We start from the raw sequence: 18,935 nt of genomic DNA, 5'->3' as shown, positions 1-18,935 counted from the left end.
ATCACGCTACACCTCTCTCCCCTTCTCACTGCTAACAACACCGTGACACGTTTAAAAACAGGGGAAATTGGATGTGTACTCACTAAGCAAATTCTTTTCAGATGGTCACATCTAATGCTTTTACTCCCAGCTGTGGAAATTTTCTCCATTCAGACATAACTTTTACCGGCCCGGTTAGTGGTAACTTGTTCAAACAGCTGATGGCTCTGGACACTGATTGGTTATTTTTTTGTCTAGTCCTGTCTGTTCCATTGGTTGATTGGTTCTTTTTTTTTGTGGCCTCCTGTCTATTCCATTTTCTGATAGGATTTTTGTTTCTGTTAGTTTTCATTGTTTTTTTTAATTTGTCAATGAACATGTTAATCAATATTCATCATAATTTAGTCTGTTTAGTCGTCCAGATCGAGAAGTAACATCAGATTCTGATCAAATCTGTAACCACATGATCAGATCTGGACATCCCTTGAAAACACAGAAGAGCAGCAAAACAAGAGGCAGAAAGTACAACAAAACATCAGCCATTACAGACCACTGTACAAGAGAAGAGCATAATAGCACACAGGTTATAAACAGAGAACAACAGAATTACAAAAGATAGATTATAGAAGCAATCAAAATTACGAGAGGTGGACCCAGGACAATGAATAAGGATGAAGGAGTGTACACACTGGACCATGGGGCATGGTGATCCATGAGGAGGGTGCGAGCAGTAGAGGGCACCAATGTCCTATAGATAAATGGAGACGGAAGTGGCACCAACAATGGCAAAGCTCTGAAGAAGGCAACATCAGTGTAGGGTTCAGTTGATGTTAAACGTAGCATTGACAGTCTGGACACTTTTAAAACTCTTATTTAAAGCTACTTTTACATAAATCTTTTGTTTTTTTATTTTTAACTCAAATTTGTAATCATCTTTCATTGGTTTTATGGTATTTTATAATTGTATGACTTAGCTGTTCTGATTTGAATCTATTTGTTTAACCCTCCCACTGTCTTTAGGGGTGACCCCGCAAGGAAAGTTGACCGTTGAGCAGAGTTGATGTTTATCCCTTGGGTCCATGTGGCAGGGGTGAGGAGTGAGCACCACCTCACCCCAGCCACGTGGAGGATCATTCCAAAGTCGGGGCACAACAGTCTGGAAGGAGCGATCACCTCGACTTTTATATCTCGACTTTGGAACTTCTAGAAGGTTCTGGTGGGTGGACCTGAGGGCTCGGGTTGGAGAATAAGGCGTTAACAGTTCAGTAGTATAAGGAAAAGCTTGACCATGTAGAGCCCTGAAAGTTAGTCAAGATTCTAAAATGAACTCTAAAGTTAACGGGTAACCAGTGCAGAGACATTAGAATAGGAGTGATGTGTGCTCTTCTGTTTGCTCCAGTTAGGCGACTCGCTACAGAGTTCTGGACCAACTGAAGGCGGTCAAGGGCTTTTTTGTTAAAACATGTGAAGAGTGTGTTACAGTAATCTAGACGGGGGGAGATAAAGGCATGGAGAACCATTTCAAGTATGAACTTGAATAACATAATAAACATCATAAACATCTCTTCATGTGATCTGCACCTCTAAACTCTCATTTCTTATCTTTTCCGTCCACAAATAAAACGCTTGCTGCATATATTCGTCAGAGCCGGATTAACGCAAAGGCAAAGTAGGCACGTGCCTTGGGCCTGATTGGCTAGATGGGGCCCAGACAGAGGGACAAAATAAAAAATAAAATGTACAAATGTCCTATGATAGTGTAGCGGGCCAGGGCTGTTCGGGGTTTGTTCTGTTATCACAGTTCTGTTATCCCCAGTGAGTCGTGGAGGATGGCTGCTTATACTGAGCCAGGATTCTCTGGAGGTTTCTTCCTGTTAAAAGGGAGTTTTCCTCTCCACTGTCGCTGCATGCTTGCTTAGTATGAGGATTGCTGTATAGTCACTGACACTAGTCAGTGACTTGATGCAATTTGCTGGGTTCCTTATATAGGAAACATTATTTCTGATTGGCTTAATGAGCTGTGAATTGGAATGTTTATTATGTGAAGTGCCTTGAGACGACTCTTGTCGTGATTTGGCGCTATATAAATAAACTTGAATTGAATTGAATTGAGTTATGTGTTTGTTGTCATGTTGCTATGGTGACGGGTAACGCGCTCTCTCGGCGACTGTTTTTCCGGTGAGAGCGCGCCTTTTTGGGTTGTTGTTGCTGTGGCCGCGCTGAGGTGTGTAAGATTAAACGGGTGCTCCCAAAGAAACCTCTGTCTCCTCCGTGACTGAGCTCGCCACAATAGAATTTGTAGATAGTACTCCTATCTACAGTTTATTTCAATATTAATTAATTAATTAATTAATTAATTAATTAATTAAAAATAGTGACAATATTTATCTTAACCATAGACTGTTACATTAGCTACGTCACATTAACATTTACAGACGTTTCTGTCGGGCAATTCGGGCAGCCGCCCGACAGCTGCGAATCTGCTCGAGTCAGCAGAGCCAGAGGTCGGGCCCGAGCAAGACCTGTTGTTTATCTTTGTACTCCTTTAGTCACGGGTGAATAGACGTTCATATTTTCAGAATTTTTCCACGAGGGTTTCTTTAGGCAAGGCAAGGCAGCTTTATTTGTATAGCACCTTACAACAGTATAAAACCGACCAAAGTGCTTAACAGAAATTAAAAACATAAAAACTAAAAACTAAAGCTTAAGAACTAACACTAAAAACACTAAAAAGACTCTCATGCTGAGTTAAAAGCCAAATCATAAAAATGGGTTTTCAAAAGAGATTTAAAACTAGACAGAGAAGAGGCCGACCTAATGCTCAAAAGCAGCTCATCCCAGAGCCTAGGGGCCACTACAGAGAAAGCCCTGTCACCTCTGAGCTTCCGTCTTGTTTTTGGGACTTCCAGGAGCATCTTATCAGCCGACCTCAGAGATCGTGCAGGGGAGTAAAAAACCAGCAGCTCAAAGAGGTAATCTGGAGCAAGGCCTTGCAAAGACTTAAAAGCCCATAAAAGCACCTTGTACTGGATTCTAACACAAACAGACAGCCAGTGCAGCGAGGCCAGGACAGGAGTAACATGCTCCATCTTTCTGGTCCCAGTGAGCAACCGTGCAGTAGCATTCTGCACCAACTGAAGACGCGAGAAGTGGGCTTGTGAAACACCAAGGTACAAAGAATTACAATAATTAAGCCTTGATGCAATAAAACCCTGAATTAATGTTTCTGAATCATTTTTAGACAGCAAGTTATTTACTTTGGCATTCCTTCTTAATTGATAAAAACTAGATTTAGTCACTGCACTGATCTGCCTGTCCATGTCACGTTCAGGATGGGGGAGGTGGAAACCAAAATGCAGAACCCAGAACGACTCAAGGCAGGAGAAGTCTTCAGAAATAAATCCTTTGTTTTAAAGGAGGATGTGCCAAAGTCCAAAAGCACTAAAAAAATGAACCAAACTTAATCTTACTGAATGAACCAAATCAAACAGAAACTCATTCATGAGCACAGACTAGGAAGACACGAGGACAGAAACACGCTGACGAATGCAATAAACCAACAAACACAGAGTGACAAGACAAGGCTTTTAAACACAGAGGGAGGTAATCAGGGAAACAGGTGGCAGGTGTGAGGAGTGTGAGCTGAGGAGAAACTGGTGGAATCAATTAACTAAATGGGAAGGGAAAGAGCTTGGCAGGAGGGCAGATAAACATTAACCTATAAAACATAAAACCTAAAAGACAGAGGGCAAATATAAACCACTAATAACCAGATGGGTGAGGAGAACTAATCTAAAGACAACTAGGAAAACCAGGGAGTGACTAGGAGGACACAAGAGGAGAGCCTGGAGTGGGAACAGGAGGGGGCTGGGGAGCAAAGGGACACAGAGCATGACAGTCCAAGACAAGATCCCCATCCAGCACAACACCCAGAGAAGTGGGAGACTGAATCTGAGCTCTTAATGTGTTCAGTGTCTGCCGCTAAATATCTTTTGACTTTTTGAACTGGCAAAAATGGTGCTGTTGATGAATTTACAGGAAGCAGCATCCTGACCAATCACAAGCTTGAAGTGTCTATCACTTTCGACAGATTGTTAAAAAATGGGGCATGTCTGTCAGTCTGAGAGCTCATGCGCCATTGCGTAATGGTGTTGTGTGTCTCCGTCCCAACGCAGACAGAGTACTATACATTAGGCTTACGGGAGAGCCCAGACACCCAGTGGAAAATCATTTTGGCCGCTTGTATCCGCAGTCTCAATCTTTAGGTTTCTACCCAAAGCTTGTGATCATAGATGAGAACAGGAGTGTAGATCGACTGGTAAATGGAGACCGTAGCCTTCTGGCTCAGCTTTCTCTTCACCATGACAGATCAGTACAACGCCCACATTACTGCAGACACAGCACCAATCTGCCTGTGTATCTTGTGCTGCAGCTTTCCCTCACTCGTGAACAAGACTCCAAGATACTTAAACTCCTCCACTTGAGGCAGAACCTCGTCCTTCTCTGACTTGAGACCATAAACCATGGACTCAGAGGAGCTGAATTAGAATAATAGTTACTGGTTAAGATAATGGTGTTACAATGACGAGTTACTACCCATCACTAATAATGAAATGGAGTCTAAACTACCTCAGGTGCTAGAGTGTTGTAGCCTGGCAAGCCAGACTAAATAAATGTATTATTTAGTCTGCCAACGCTCCATTGACGGCTCTTGGTTGTGGGGCGGGTTCTACCGTTGTCTTTCAAATGATCTCCGCATGCTACTGGACAATGAATGTGGCATAGGCCGTGTTCGAGTTGAGCAGCGCCTCGCCTGGAAAACAGACGAGAGCAGGCGGAAGCAGCAGGGGGAGTGGCTGAAAGCCGGCATTTAAGTTGGACAGATTTCCCTACATGTGTAGCTCAGGGGTGACGATGGCTGAATATATCACGTTAAGAGTTCATACTTGTTTAATTATTTATTTTAATTCTGGTGCCTGTTAGCAGCTGAAACACATCCTCACGTGCTTGTGGATATCATATATTGTATATGGAGACCTGACTGTAATAATAAGTAAAGGTTATCAGCTGTAGCTTCAGTGTGCTCATAGGAAACGTGACAACAGAACACAAATCACATTTCTCTTTATGGCCTATATAGTTGTCATCATCAAAGTAACATGATATACAGAATACATGTGACCAACTAACATTTCATGTTCTACCACCGGATGTTTGGATCAAAATATGAATCAATCAGATCTTAGATCAGGTGAGAGCCAGGCGTTTCCCGTCATCCCCTAGGTTTTGCAGCCGGTGGAGAGCAACTGCAGCGTCTTGCTCCAAAATCTGCGGCCGCCTTGATCTCACGAGGTTATTTTTGCCTATGTAGGCATGACATCAGAGCAAGTCTGCGTCGTCTGACACAAATCTAACTGGCATGCACTGCTTGCCGATCACCGCTGGTCTGCGCAGAACTGGCTCATCTTGAACACAGCCCTACTCTTGTTTCACTCTGTTGCATCATCCCACCCTCCAGGCATATAGAGTGCCCTGATTGGCCCACAAAGCGGATAAAGCTCTGTGGTTTGTTCACTAAGCAGATAGAGCGCTATGATGGCCCACCATTATGGACCAATCACAGCTCTTTATGTGTTTGAAACCCCTCTAGAGAGCTGTGATTGGCCAGCCAGAATGCTGTTGGGGCTGCAGAGGTTCCAGTGGAGCATTCCTAGACCAAACTTTGCAAAGCAAGAATTTGGTCTAGTTCACTAGGCTAAGAGTGTTGTGCATGACAATGTGTCCTGCACCTTGAGGAAGATCAAAAGGTAGTGAGTGCATAAACAAGTTGGATCTTAGAACATTTCTGAATAGATTCTGAAGGTAGCAAATGCAGCTACTGCCTGAAGTTCACACACATATGGCTGACCACAACCTGCATTTCTGATTGTGTTTATTCTTTCTTCTAGTGCCGTCAGAGATGCCTGGTGGGTTTTCCACCCAAGGCTGGTTGATAGGTCTCATTAGTGCCATACTGCTGCTGATATTGATACTGCTCATTCTCTGTCTCATTAAAAGCAGACGGGGTGGAAAATATTCAGGTACAAATATGGATTATCCAGCATAGAAACTTGTGATTTAGAAGATTACTGATGTACAATGCTTTATTTCCCACAGTGAAAGAAAAAGAAAAGACTGAGTTGGGTTCTGAAGTGTGTCCAGTGAAAGAGGAGCTCTACAGGTGGGTCAGCTCAAGCAAAAATCATTCTATATATGGTATATTTCTCAACTGAACATTCATATCTGTAATATTAATAATTCAAAGTTATGAATATTAATTTTATTATTATGATTGGAAATCCAAAATTGCAACTGATCAGTATTGTATGTAGAGCTGAAACAACTAATCGATTTAATCGATTATTAAAATAGTTAACAACATTTTTAGTCATCGATTAGTTGTTTAATAATAACATTTTACCGCATAAAGTCTATTTTTACCACAATCTGACATCGGTTACAATCTGTTAAATTTGCCGCCAGTGTGTGGCAGTAATGAGCCACTGATCTACCAGTGGAGCCGTAGAAGAAGAAACGAGCCAATAAGTGCCCTCGGTTTTCATGACGTAACACGTTACTGACGCGCATCTTGCTGTGAGAGATGGCGGAACAAGAAGAAATACGGAAGAAAAATAGAAGCGACAATACTGAAGAGAAACCCCGGACAAAAACCTCACGAGTATGGGAGCACTTCACTCTAGATGAAAAGACGGGTGACCTGCAAAATATGCAAAAACCATCTAGCATGGCACGGAAGCACGACGTCCCTAAGTGAACATTTGAGACGAAAACGTGGGGGCAAATGCAGCAGAGGAAACAACTACCCCTGACTGCATCCCGGAGATCAGGGCGGGGCTAAATGTGGGCGGGGTCAAATGTTTAGAGGTAGGCGGAGACAACAATTTGACTCCTGCGTCCTGCCCCTCTCTCAATGGAACCAGGAAACCGCTATGCTGCTATGTGTGTGTGCAATGCTGTAGCCGGGACAGAAGGAAGTAGCTGCCAAAATGGAGGTAAGCCAGGAATTTTCTTTCTCTATTTTAACAATATCGAGGACCAATGTTGGGCGAACGTTTTATAAACGTGGAAATTAAAGGTTTTTTTTCCCATTATGAGTTTTAGATGACACATATAGCCTATTTTACACATGCGGGGCGACTTACTTTTGAGGAGAAATGTTTACAGGGTTCCCGCGGAGTCTTAAAAGCATTGAATTTATGAATTTGAAAGTAATACCTTTAAAAGACTGGAGAAACCCTTCAATTTTGGCATCTGGGTCTTAAAATTTGTGTTGGATGTAAGTTTTCTCTACTGCATTTTTCTTCTGAAGTTCATCAAAATATTCCAAACAAGTGATGACATGAAGAGAAGCACTAGTATTAATAAAGGCCATTTTTAGACATTTATTTCAATTTTGTGTCTTTACTGTTTGCACTGTTGCTTTTATACAATAGAAATACTGCAAGAAATTAGGGTAATAAAATTAACAATAATAGAAAAAACGTCTTAAAATTAAAATAAAATATAGGCAACAAAAATGATTGTTAAGGTTCTAATGTCAAACCAGATCGGTTATATTTTTAACCATTTGTTTAAAAATATAACCGATCTTCTACCAAGTGCCCACCCAGTGTTTTGTCAAAATATATTGGTAAAGATGTATAGATAGATAAATGAAAACTAGTTCAATAATTTTATTTTATTTATTTACTTTTTTGCTGATAGTGCCGTGAAATAGGTATTAATTTTCTATATGGCTTTAGAAAGATCTTAAACAGACTTAAATTTAAGTTGAAGAAACCTGTAGGAACACTTTTATAGCTTTGGGGAGATATGTTGTGTGGTCATGATTACTTTTTGGTGGAAAATATATTTTACATGGGGAAATATGTTAGTTTTTTAAGCTTTTTATGTTCGTATCTGAGTTCTACACCTGATGGGCTTTATTATTATGGTTAGAGTGCTAATCTGATATGTGTAATTATATAAACGTTTTGCTCAGTCAAGTGTCAACAGAATAACATGAATGTTTTCATAGTGAATGAATGTTGTCATTGTATCACCAAGGTCTGAGGAAGACAGAGTGCAGGCACGAAAAAGACGGAGAGAGGAAAGAGTAAAACAGGTGAGAGACAATTTGATTATTTCTTGTAGTTTAACTGTTGCTTGCAGACTGAAGCATAGTTCCTTCACTTATTTCAGGGCCTGGAAGTGGTCCCGCCTAAGAAGTCCTGCCATACTGAATGAGTCTGTGCAGCATCAGGTATTGTTCAAACAAGTATTATTGTACACAACCCCCAAGGTTGTCGAAATGGGATGTGGGAAGATTCAAGATTCAACCTTTTGTCATATGCACAGCTAGAAAAACACGCTTTCTGCACAATGAAATTCTTACTTTGCCAAGATTAGAAAATTAAGACTGTTCCAGACAGAGCACTTTTTTTTCAAAGCAAGTTTTTCAGTCATTTCTCTATTTTCATTAAACCAGAATACTAAGCAACTGATCTTTTTTACAACTTGCACTGTTAATATGCTTTTTATGAACCACAATCTTTTTCCTTTCTAGCAGAGGCTGAGAACTTGCTGGAACTGGACACAGGGAACAGAGTACGTTTTATATTGTCGGCTTTTCTTGTGTCATTGTTTCTTCTCCAACCTCTATTTTAATTAGAGGTGTCAAATAATTCCATTACTTGCAAATAATTTTTTACAGCCATGATTAACATGTTATATATTTTAATTATGTTAATGATTTTTAATCTACTGCTTCTTTATGGGACTTTTAAATAAACCAATTTCTTTTCTTTTACGCTTCTTGCTGGTGTTCTTGAAGGGTTGATGTAAACTCATAAGTTGAAGGGTTGACGTTACAGTGACAAGACCGGTGAGAGATTAGCTGCAGCAGTGTTTATTTCAGCGACCTTGTTATCTTTACTCCGTTTTTTTCACCCTTCTTGCAACTTTTTCCAAAGTTATTGTTACCATTTGGATGTAATGGGTGTGTCACTGAGCATCAAGGCTGCTGACAGCATCTCTCCTGTATCAGACGCACCTCCGTGCTGCAGTTTGGAAAGACCACAGCATCAGCTGTTTGGCTAGCTGTTAGCATTGAAAATAAGGCTTATATTATGTACAGTTATTAGATTAAATTAAAAGATTAGATTACTTACAGATCATACATAATTAATGTAAAATATGTTTTTAATCTCTTGACAGCAGTAATTTTAATATTGTCTTTATTTTTTATTAGGAGAATTCTCTGCTTGAGGACACCTTTGAGGCAGCAAGGTGGTGTACCACAAGGTCCTTCAAAGGAAACATTTCCCTTCCCCAGGTCATCACCATGGACAGGGAAGCTTGCCGGAGGGCAGTGGAGAGGTTATGCTTCTGTGATGGCCTGGATGAAGAGGAGATGAACGATTGCAGGGAACCGTTCCTGTTCATGTTTAGTTTTCAGTCAGACTATGAGGAGTTCTGCAGAGAAATTGAGGAAAACAGGAAGATGAAGGTGTTTTCTGGTTTTGAAATGCCATAGTACAGCGGTGTCACAGTTTTTGCATTCTTTTTCCTCCTCACGTTGTTTTTTTGGAGGTTCTCTTGTCTTTTGTGTACTTTTTGGTTCGTTTGCTTGTACTTATTTTTTTATTCCTGTGTTGGCTGTTTGCTCTATTAAATTTACCTTTTTTGAAAAATTTAGTCTGCATTCTTGGGTGTCTCACACAATGTCTCACCACCCTGCCTCAAACCCTGGCATGTTTTAAGAAGTATCAGCACAATTTAAGTCTCTGGTCCTCTTAATGTAGCTGATATAACGGAGTGTACAACAAATTTACCCGTGTCTGTCTGTACTGTTTTACACTCACTTGGGAAATGACTATTAAAATAAAGGCAGCATTGATAAAATCAATTATTAAAATGGTTTTGACAGGTTTAAAGAATAGTCTATCAAATGCCTGAACCTTTTATGTAGGTAACAAAAGTATAGCTAAAAGACACAAATACCTATGTGCTATAAATACACATACCATACAAAAGTAGAAGAAAGAATAAAAATATCAGAACAGATTGGATCAAAAAAGGCACCTGTAATTATCTGCTCTTTAAAATTATCATGACATCCAGCAAACAAGCCATTTGATTACCAATGTTATGCTTTACATGGGTTTTGTGGGTTTTTAGGGCTTTCAAATCCTTAGAAGGGGCTACTCGCGGTTTCCTGGTTCCATTGAGAGAGGGGCAGGAGTCAATAGTTGTCTCCACCCACCTCTAAACGTTTAACCCCGCCCACATTTATCCCCGCCCCGATCTCCGGGATGCAGCCAGGGGCTACTCAGAGGAAACGCCAGCCCGGTAAGTAACAGAAAATAAACAAGCTAAATATAGTGGTCCATCACTACACGCAGATCAAATTTGGGACTTAGTGTTTTAGCTGAGTTCATTATAGTCAATGTTAAACATGTTTTTTGCCGCGTCAGTCTACGGTGTTCTATTTCTGATTGACTAAATGCAATCGTGAATCTCCTCCGTGTTGTGAATCATGCGCTTGCCAAATTTAGCACATCTGCCGACCCCTGAGCTGGGGCATGTGCGGAGGACGGACACACACACACACACACACACACACACACACACACACACACACACACACACACACACACAAGCAAAATATACTTGTTTTCAATTACGTTTATTGGGCCCACTTACATTTTCTTAGGCCCACCCACAAATGAGTTTCTGACTACGCTAATGGTGACTTTTGACAGACTTCTCTGAGCTCCGCAGCCATTACACTTTTCACCTCGCGCACCCCCTAGCGGCAGCTCCACACTTTGGGAATCCCTGCTCTAAAGACTTGATGATTTCCTCTAACTCCTGAACACGTTTGTTTTCTGTTTTTTTCCTATGTGATGAGAAAGAGATTATTTTACCTCTCATCACTGCCTTTCCTGCCTCCCAAAGAATAGGTGCTGATGTTCCAGGCAGGTCATTATGTTCTAAATATAAAGCCAACTCCTTTTAAAAAAAATCAATAAAACCTTCGTCTTTAAGCAGTGATGTATTAAACCTCCAGTTTTTGCTTGGTGGGATTGTCTTCTTATTTACCAGAGTTAATGGAAACCGGAGCATGGTCGCTGACAGCTATGGGGTGTATCTCAGTGTCTGAAATGTCAGCCAACAATGAGCTGCTGACTAGAAAATAATCCAAACATGAATGAGAGTGATGGACGTGCGAAAAAAAGTATACTCTCTACGGTTAGGATGAAGAGATCGCCATGCATCACAAAGCCCATAATCACTCATGTACTGTTTAACTATATTAGTGGATAGCCAATTGCGCTGAGTCCCAGCTGTACTGAGCCTGTCTGTTAAGGAATTCATCCAAAAATTAAAATCACCTCCAAGTATACAAGTGCTGGCCAGTAAATTAGAATATCATCAAAAGGTTGAAAATATTTCAGTAATTCCATTCAAAACGTGAAACTTGTACATTATATTCATGCAATGCACACAGACCAATGTATTTCCAATGTTCATTACATTTAAATTTGATATTCATAAGTGACAACTAATGAAAACTCCAAATTTGGTATCTCAAAAAATTAGAATATTCTGAAAAGGCTGAATATAGAAGACACCTGCTGCCACTCTAATCAGCTGATTTACTCAAAACACCTGCAAAGGCCTTTAAAAGGTCCCTCAGTCTTGTTTTGAAGGCACCACAATCATGGGGAAGACTTCTGACTTAACAGCTGTCCAAAAGACAATCATTGACACCTTGCACAAGGAGGGCAAGACACAAAAGGTGATTGCTAAAGAAGCTGGCTGTTCGCAGAGCTCTGTGTCCAAGCACATTAACAGACAGGCGAAGGAACGGAAAAAATGTGGTAGAAAAAAGTGTACAAGCTCTAGGGATAACCGCACCCTGCAGAGAATTGTGACGACAAACCCATTCAAAAATGTGGGGGAGATCCACAAAGAGTGGACTGCAGCTGGAGTCAGCGCTTCAAGAACCACCACGAGGAGACTCATGAAAGACATGGGATTCAGGTGTCGCATTCCGTGTGTCAAGCCACTCTTGAACAAGAAACAGCGCAAGAAGCGTCTCGCCTGGGCCAAGGACAAAAAGGACTGGACAGATGCTGAGTGGTCCAAAGTTATGTTTTCTGATGAAAGCAAGTTCTGCATTTCCTTTGGAAATCAAGGACCCAGAGTCTGGAGGAAGAGCGGAGAAGCACAGAATCCACGTTGCATGAGGTCCAGTGTAAAGTTTCCACCGTCAGTGATGGTGTGGGGTGCCATGTCATCTGCCGGTGTTGGCCCACTCTGTTTCCTGAGGTCCAGGGTCAATGCAGCCGTCTACCAGGAAGTTTTAGAGCACTTCATGCTTCCTGCTGCTGACCAACTTTATGGGGATGCAGACTTCACCTTTCAACAGGACTTGGCACCTGCACACAGTGCCAAAACCACCAGCACCTGGTTCAAGGACCATGGTATCCCTGTCCTTGATTGGCCAGCAAACTCGCCTGACCTTAACCCCATAGAAAATCTATGGGGTATTGTGAAGCGGAGGATGCAATACGCTAGACCCAACAATGCAGAGGAGCTGAAGACGACTATCAGAGCAACCTGGGCTCTCATAACACCTGAGCAGTGCCACAGACTGATCGAGTCCATGCCACGCCGCATTACTGCAGTTATTGAGGCAAAAGGAGCCCCGACTAAGTATTGAGTGCTATACATGCACATTCTTTTCATGTTCATTCTTTTCAGTTGGCCAACATTAGAGAAACAAACATTTTTTCATTGGCCTTTAGAATATTCTAATTTTCTGAGATACCAGATTTGATGTTTTCATTGGTTGTCACCTATAAATATCAAAATTAAACGTAATAAACATCGGAAATACATTGGTCTGTGTGCATTGCATGAATATAATGTACAAGTTTCACGTTTTGAATGGAATTACTGAAATATTTTCAACCTTTTGATGATATTCTAATTTACTGGCCAGCACTTGTAAGTGGACAGTCCAAGTGTTCGGAGAGTACAGAGAAAAAATTATGAAAGAATGGAGGGTCATCAATATTTGGACAGTATATGCTGACGATACATAAGCGTTGGTTCTGTACAGATATTTTTAACATTATAAATCTACCTTCTGGATCAAAGACTGTGTCCAATACTGTGAAATTGATGTTTTTGTGTATTAAAATAGCTACACCTCTTTGCCTAGAGTTATAGCAGGCAGAGAACATGCTGGGAAACTCAGGTGTTTTAAGTTCATCTGCAGATGTGGCAGATCTATGAGTCTCTTGTAACAATATTACGTCTGCTTGCACTCTCTTTAGCTGATCAAAAATTTTTAATCTCTTCTCTCTATAGCCAGCCCCATGTATGTTCCATGAGACAAACCTTAGTGCACCCATAGATGTGTGTGTGAGTAGCTATAATATGACGCCTTCATGTGTATGAGATAAGTAATTAAACGCATACATTAATCTTATAGTAAATAATAATAACAAGGGTATTGTTATAATCATTATTATCATTTGCAACATTAAATATAATAATAATAGTAGTAAAAAAAACAATAAAAAAAATAAAAAAAGTCCCCCACAACATTAATATAAAAATATTAATGCTGATAATGATAAAGTAAAAATAAATGCAAAAAAACAAAAATAATAATAACAATAACAAAACAAGCCCAACAGTGTTTTGATTGTGCAATGAAACGCCTTACGCCGTGGACACACCGGCCGCGAAGCGCAGAGAAGCGAATCGCTCACGAAATTCGGCCGCTCCTCGCCGCTCCTCAGTTCAGATCAGACGCGCCCCAGTCGAGGCGCACCTCGGCTCGGCTATAGTTTTTCTTTTAAACAATTGGTGTCCTCCATTTCCTCTCTGCCTTTTCTCAGCTCTTTTCCTCTACGTTTGTGTGTGTGTGTGTGTGTGTGTGTGTGTGTGTGTGTGTGTGTGTGTGTGTGTGTGTGTGTGTGTGAACCTATGGTATGAGTTGTTTCTGCCAGTTGAATCTCTTTTGGAACCCGCTCCAATTCTGCAGCTGTATCCTAGCAGTTTCTTCCGAAATGGGTACATAAATAACCGTGTTTTTAAGGGGTCGTACAGCTCCTTGTGTTTCTCAACTTCCATAATTAATTTAAAGTCATCCATATTAACTGTTTGCCTCAGACTTTCTGCCTCTCTGTCCTGTTTGCTCCGGTGAAAAGACACCCAAAACCACACACCCCTTCACGTGGTCACACATGCACACAAGTTCGATGTGTGTGTGTGTGTGTGTGCGTGTTCGTGTGGTTTTTCTGTAGTGTCTGATTACGAACACATTTGACTAGTGGGGAATTTTATTTTGAAATGCTTTATTTTGTTAACTTTACCGGCCTGCCTCTTATGTCTAGGTTTGACTTCCTGCCAGAATTGACGCGATTCACCCGCGGCTCGCAAAAAAAATAGAGCCGACGCCGAAATGATCACTGCACGGCGTGGGCTGGAGCGCCGGCGCGAGGCGATTCGCGGTGCTTCGGCGGCCCATGTGGTCTATAGAATTGCTTAACAAGGGCGCCGAATGAAGGCGGTCCCATTTTCGCGGCGCTTCCACGGCCGGTGTGTCCCCGGCGTTAGGCTACTTATCTGTGTGACTGCGTATGGAGTCTATGTGTGTGTGTGTGTGACTGCGTATGGAATCTGTGTGTGTGTGTGTGTGTGTGTGTGTGTGTGTGTGTGTGTGTGACTGCGTATGGAGTCTGTGTGTGTGTGTGCGTGCTTGTGTGTGTGTGTGTGCGCGCGTGCAAGTTGTGTGCTGCAGTGTGGAAAGGGAAAAAAATTGTGCCATGCAGATGTAAAAATCCAGAAGCAGATAAAAAAAGGGAAATAAATGAATTATAAAGGTTAAAAAGAGAAAAAAAGAAGAAAGAACAGAAAAAGTGTTGTGGGTGTGAGGTGGTGAGGGAATAGGTGAACATTTCTAAATGGATCTAGCAGCTATAAATCCTGACATGTTCAAACCCAGTGAGTGCTTTTAATAACAATAAAGTTGTACCTGAAGTTTGTCTAATAAAGTCAGTCTGTTACTCCTCGTTCTCTGTAGATCTTACCGTCAACAAACAGTTTATCCACGGAGATCACAGCCCGCTTCCCATCCTGGATGAACTTCTTGCGCAGCGGGAAGAGAACTCGGCGGCGATCCAGAATTTCCTTAGGAAACTGGTCGTTAACGCTGTAGTCTTTACCTTTAAGCTCTCTCCCGCGGCTTTTAACAAGATCTTTCTGCTTAAAGTGCTCAAATTTTGCCACGATGGGACGAGTTCTTCTGCTGTCTGTTCTCCTGGCTCAAAGGCGATGTACCCGATGAAAGTTGATGTTTCTAACAGTTTCCTCAGGTATCTTCATGTGGGTGTGGAGAAAGTTCTTGATGGTTTTTTCGCAATCCTCCGCTTCTCCTCCGGTCTGCTTTGAAAGGCCTGCGAACACCAGGTTATCTCTCATGCTGCGTGACTGGAGATCCAGAACCGTCTCCTTTAGAACTTTGTTGTCCTGGGAGATCCGATCTATTCCTGCAGTTAAGGAGGAAACCGATTCCCGCAGAGACGCGTTCTCAGCCGCGAGACGCTCCACCTGCTCCTGGCTAAACTCCAGAGATGTTCGGAGGTCCTGGAACTCCTTGTGAAGCACCTCAAGCAGGTGGAGTCGTCCCTCAAATCCCAGAAGCCGTTTATCTATGGACTGTAGTAAATCTAAGACATCCTTATGGGGAGATGAGGTCTCGGGCGAGTCCTGGGGACGGCTCCTCTTGGCGTTTCCGCCTCAGCTGCTGCTGCTTTCTTCGGTCCCATGACAAAAAATTCAAAAACCTCGTCAATATATGTTTGCAAATTTTCCAGATTTTCTCCACTTACCTCCAGGTTGAGTGAGTTATATTTACCAGATTTATTAATTTTTTTGCATTGTCAGTGAGTAAATTAGGCAAAAATCTGTCTTAATTGTTTGTGGAAGTTGATTAACAAGCTGCCATCTGCTTCAAGACGCCGCCGTGTGTCCGGTGATCGGGCCATCAGCGCATGCGCATGCTCACTGAATCATCTCTGGTCTGATTTAAAATAATAACCTACATCTATAAATCCATCTAGAACCGCACCACTACTTCTGGACTCCAGACGAGTCCCGTTAGCATGACTGCAGCAAAACTGCTAACCGTGTTAGCTCCGGTAAGGAAAGAACAAGTCCTTTGGGAAAGCTAACACACACACACACACACACACACACACACACACACACACACAGATGTAATCTAAAAGATTATCTCTATATTTCAACATTAGAACCTCCATGACATCCTGGATTAGTGCAAACAACGAACGACTAAGAGAGCCCTGCACTGAAGCCCTAGGCCCTCGGGTCGGCCCGGCCCGACAGTCCTCGGGCCGGGCTTCGGGCCAACGACTGTGTAATTACGTCGGACACGGGCCGGGCCAGGCGCCTTTATTTTTAATCGAATTCATTAAAAAAATTGAAACACAAATGCAGCAGTAGAGCCCTGCGCAGGACTGTTTTCTTCATCCCGCTGCTGCCCGCTCCCGCTGAATTTATGACAATTGCCGCCTGCAACTGCAACGTGTGTGTTACACTCCCGCCCGCACCTGCAGCGTGCATGTCTACTCCCACCCGCAACCGCAAAACTCGGAGAAATTATTACCTTGCAATAAAAGAGATGTATTGAGTTTGCGTCCTCTCTGGTCCTGGAGAAAACATGTCACAACCTGCGGCTCTTCCATCCATCTGATGCAGCTCTCCGTGCTTGTAAAATAATGAATGGATATTTAAATAAAATGCTTTATATTTTACTGCATTAATTTTACATCTGTAAGTCAATTCTATGTAATGATTGTCTGTGTAAACCTGAACAGGTCCAACCCAGTCTTACTGTGAGACCGGGTTGACGCGTCACGCTTGTGCGTAATCATAGGCGCTTTCTGAGCTGAAGAGATTCTGGGATTCTCCTCCTGGAAATGTCACCACATTGGAGACAGGAACAAGCACTATTCAGCCAAAGTTTCATAATCAGGGAACATTTTCTAAGTGACAAGTCTCTCTGAGAGACAGGGTTTGGAAAACACTCGGAGGAATCTTCCCGCATTCGCTCTGGTTCTGCGATGCGCTCCAAGCCCCTCTCCACATCTTCAGCTGGCTGTGCACATATGCGCTGACAGTGAGCTGCGCTGAGCAGCTCAGATGTTCAGATGGGAATCTTTTCTTGGGTGATTTAGCTACATCTGCGATGTGTGTAACGAATAAAATGTCAGTTCGTCTGCATGCGTCGGGGTAATTCTTTCTATTCTTTCTCCGTCAAAATAAACCGTCAAATACGGGAACTGTCCGGTCAACACAACACAAGTCCTGCTTTTGACGGTTTTGTTTTCTTGTGAAAATTGTTGGAAAGAGATCAAATTTAACTTGATTAACACCAGAGCCAGTGCGCCGTTATCTCCGTGACGGTAAACGAGGGAAAAACAAATTGATCGGATCCTGCACGTCTTTTAACACATTGGTCAGGATTGACACACTTTGTTTTCATTTAGTTGGTTTAAAAAAAAAAGTCGGGATTGGGCTCGGGCTGGGCCGGACACGGGCTCAGATTTTAGGCCTGTGCAGGGGTCTAACGACTAACGAGTTACTCCAGCAGCATGAAGATTTGTTCTGGTAAATTGTCGGTTAAATATTTTCGGTAACACTTTATAAAAACGACATCTTATTTAGCCTTAATTACACATGAACAAACATGTAAGTAACTACTAATAAACAATTAATTAACAATGACTCTTACTTAATGAACAATTAACCAATGCATTAATTAATGCTTTGTTTTTAATGATTAGTCCCTTGTAAAAGCTGTTTTCTCATTTCTTATTCATGTGTAACAAACCATTTACAAAGTACTTTTAAGCAACTGACAAACACATTAATTAATGCTTAACTTCTAATGACTAGTTTCATGTAAAAGCTGTTTATTTATGGCTTATTCATACTTAAGAAACCATGAACAAAGTTCTTATTAATCCATTTATGCATTATTAATTAAGTGGATAGCTAATAGCTAATTAAGCCTATTTTGAGACTCTTTCTAAAGTGAAGACTATTTATGCTTAATTAAATATTTGTTAACATATTTATGCTTTCTATGGACCTGGTGTCCCTACTGAAGACTATGACTTCAATGGAAAAAAAATACATGACACTGGAATGAGGGAAATATCCTTTGTATTTACATTTTGTAAATTTGTATAACATACTGTATTTATATAAAACAATGAAACAGTGCCTCATCAACATACAATGGTGGAAAGCAAAGCTTTTTCACAGCCAGAGTACTTTAACTCAGGACCAGACAAGAGCTTCCTTGCATAGGCTATAACACGCCTGTCACAGTAATATACTTGGTAGAGACCGGCACTCAAACAGTGAGATGAGAAACCAACCTCAAGGTGGAACTCCTTGTCACAATCGGGGAGCGCCAAGCAAGGAGCTGAGCATAACGCGGCCTTCAGGTCATCCATGGCCTGTTGCTACTGCTCAGTCCCAGGGTATCCGCGGAGTCTTGAAAAGTATTAAAAGGTGAAAAATCAATTTTGGAAAAATTAAGACCCTTAAAAAGTATTAAAAAGTCTTATCACGGCTTTATAAAGTCTTAAATTTAGAGATTTTTTTCTGAATTAGATAGCCAACAGTTTGTTTTATTTTTATTTTTTAACGAACCGAGGAAGCATAAAAAGATTTAAAAATAATACTATGCTGTTGTGGGTGCGTTAGTAATTTTTCTCAGGTATCACCCCACCCTCCTCACTAAATCACGTCCTCACACAGATAAACATGTTAAAATGTCCCTTTAATCTCTGTGAATAGGT

General features: G+C 41.5%; 1 protein-coding gene across 7 annotated transcripts in view; it reads left to right on the top strand.

Annotated features, from left to right (window-relative positions):
* LOC107390570 (neural cell adhesion molecule L1.1) overlaps positions 1 to 18,935 on the top strand; it is a 350,852-nt gene that overhangs the window by 331,216 nt on the left and 701 nt on the right. The window contains exons 26-27 of one of the 7 annotated variants that reach the window (XM_070555508.1): positions 5,928 to 6,059; positions 6,136 to 6,199. The exons of the other annotated variants lie outside the window; for them this stretch is intronic. Of the exons in view, the coding sequence (XP_070411609.1) occupies positions 5,928 to 6,059; positions 6,136 to 6,199 (196 nt within the window). The remainder of the gene's footprint in view (positions 1 to 5,927; positions 6,060 to 6,135; positions 6,200 to 18,935) is intronic. 7 annotated transcript variants of the gene reach the window in all.

The sequence above is a fragment of the Nothobranchius furzeri genome, chromosome 10 (assembly GCF_043380555.1).
Source record: "Nothobranchius furzeri strain GRZ-AD chromosome 10, NfurGRZ-RIMD1, whole genome shotgun sequence".
Lineage (NCBI taxonomy): Eukaryota > Metazoa > Chordata > Actinopteri > Cyprinodontiformes > Nothobranchiidae > Nothobranchius > Nothobranchius furzeri.
Note: the sequence above shows the minus strand (reverse complement) of the source record. Positions and strands in the feature narration are given on the sequence as shown.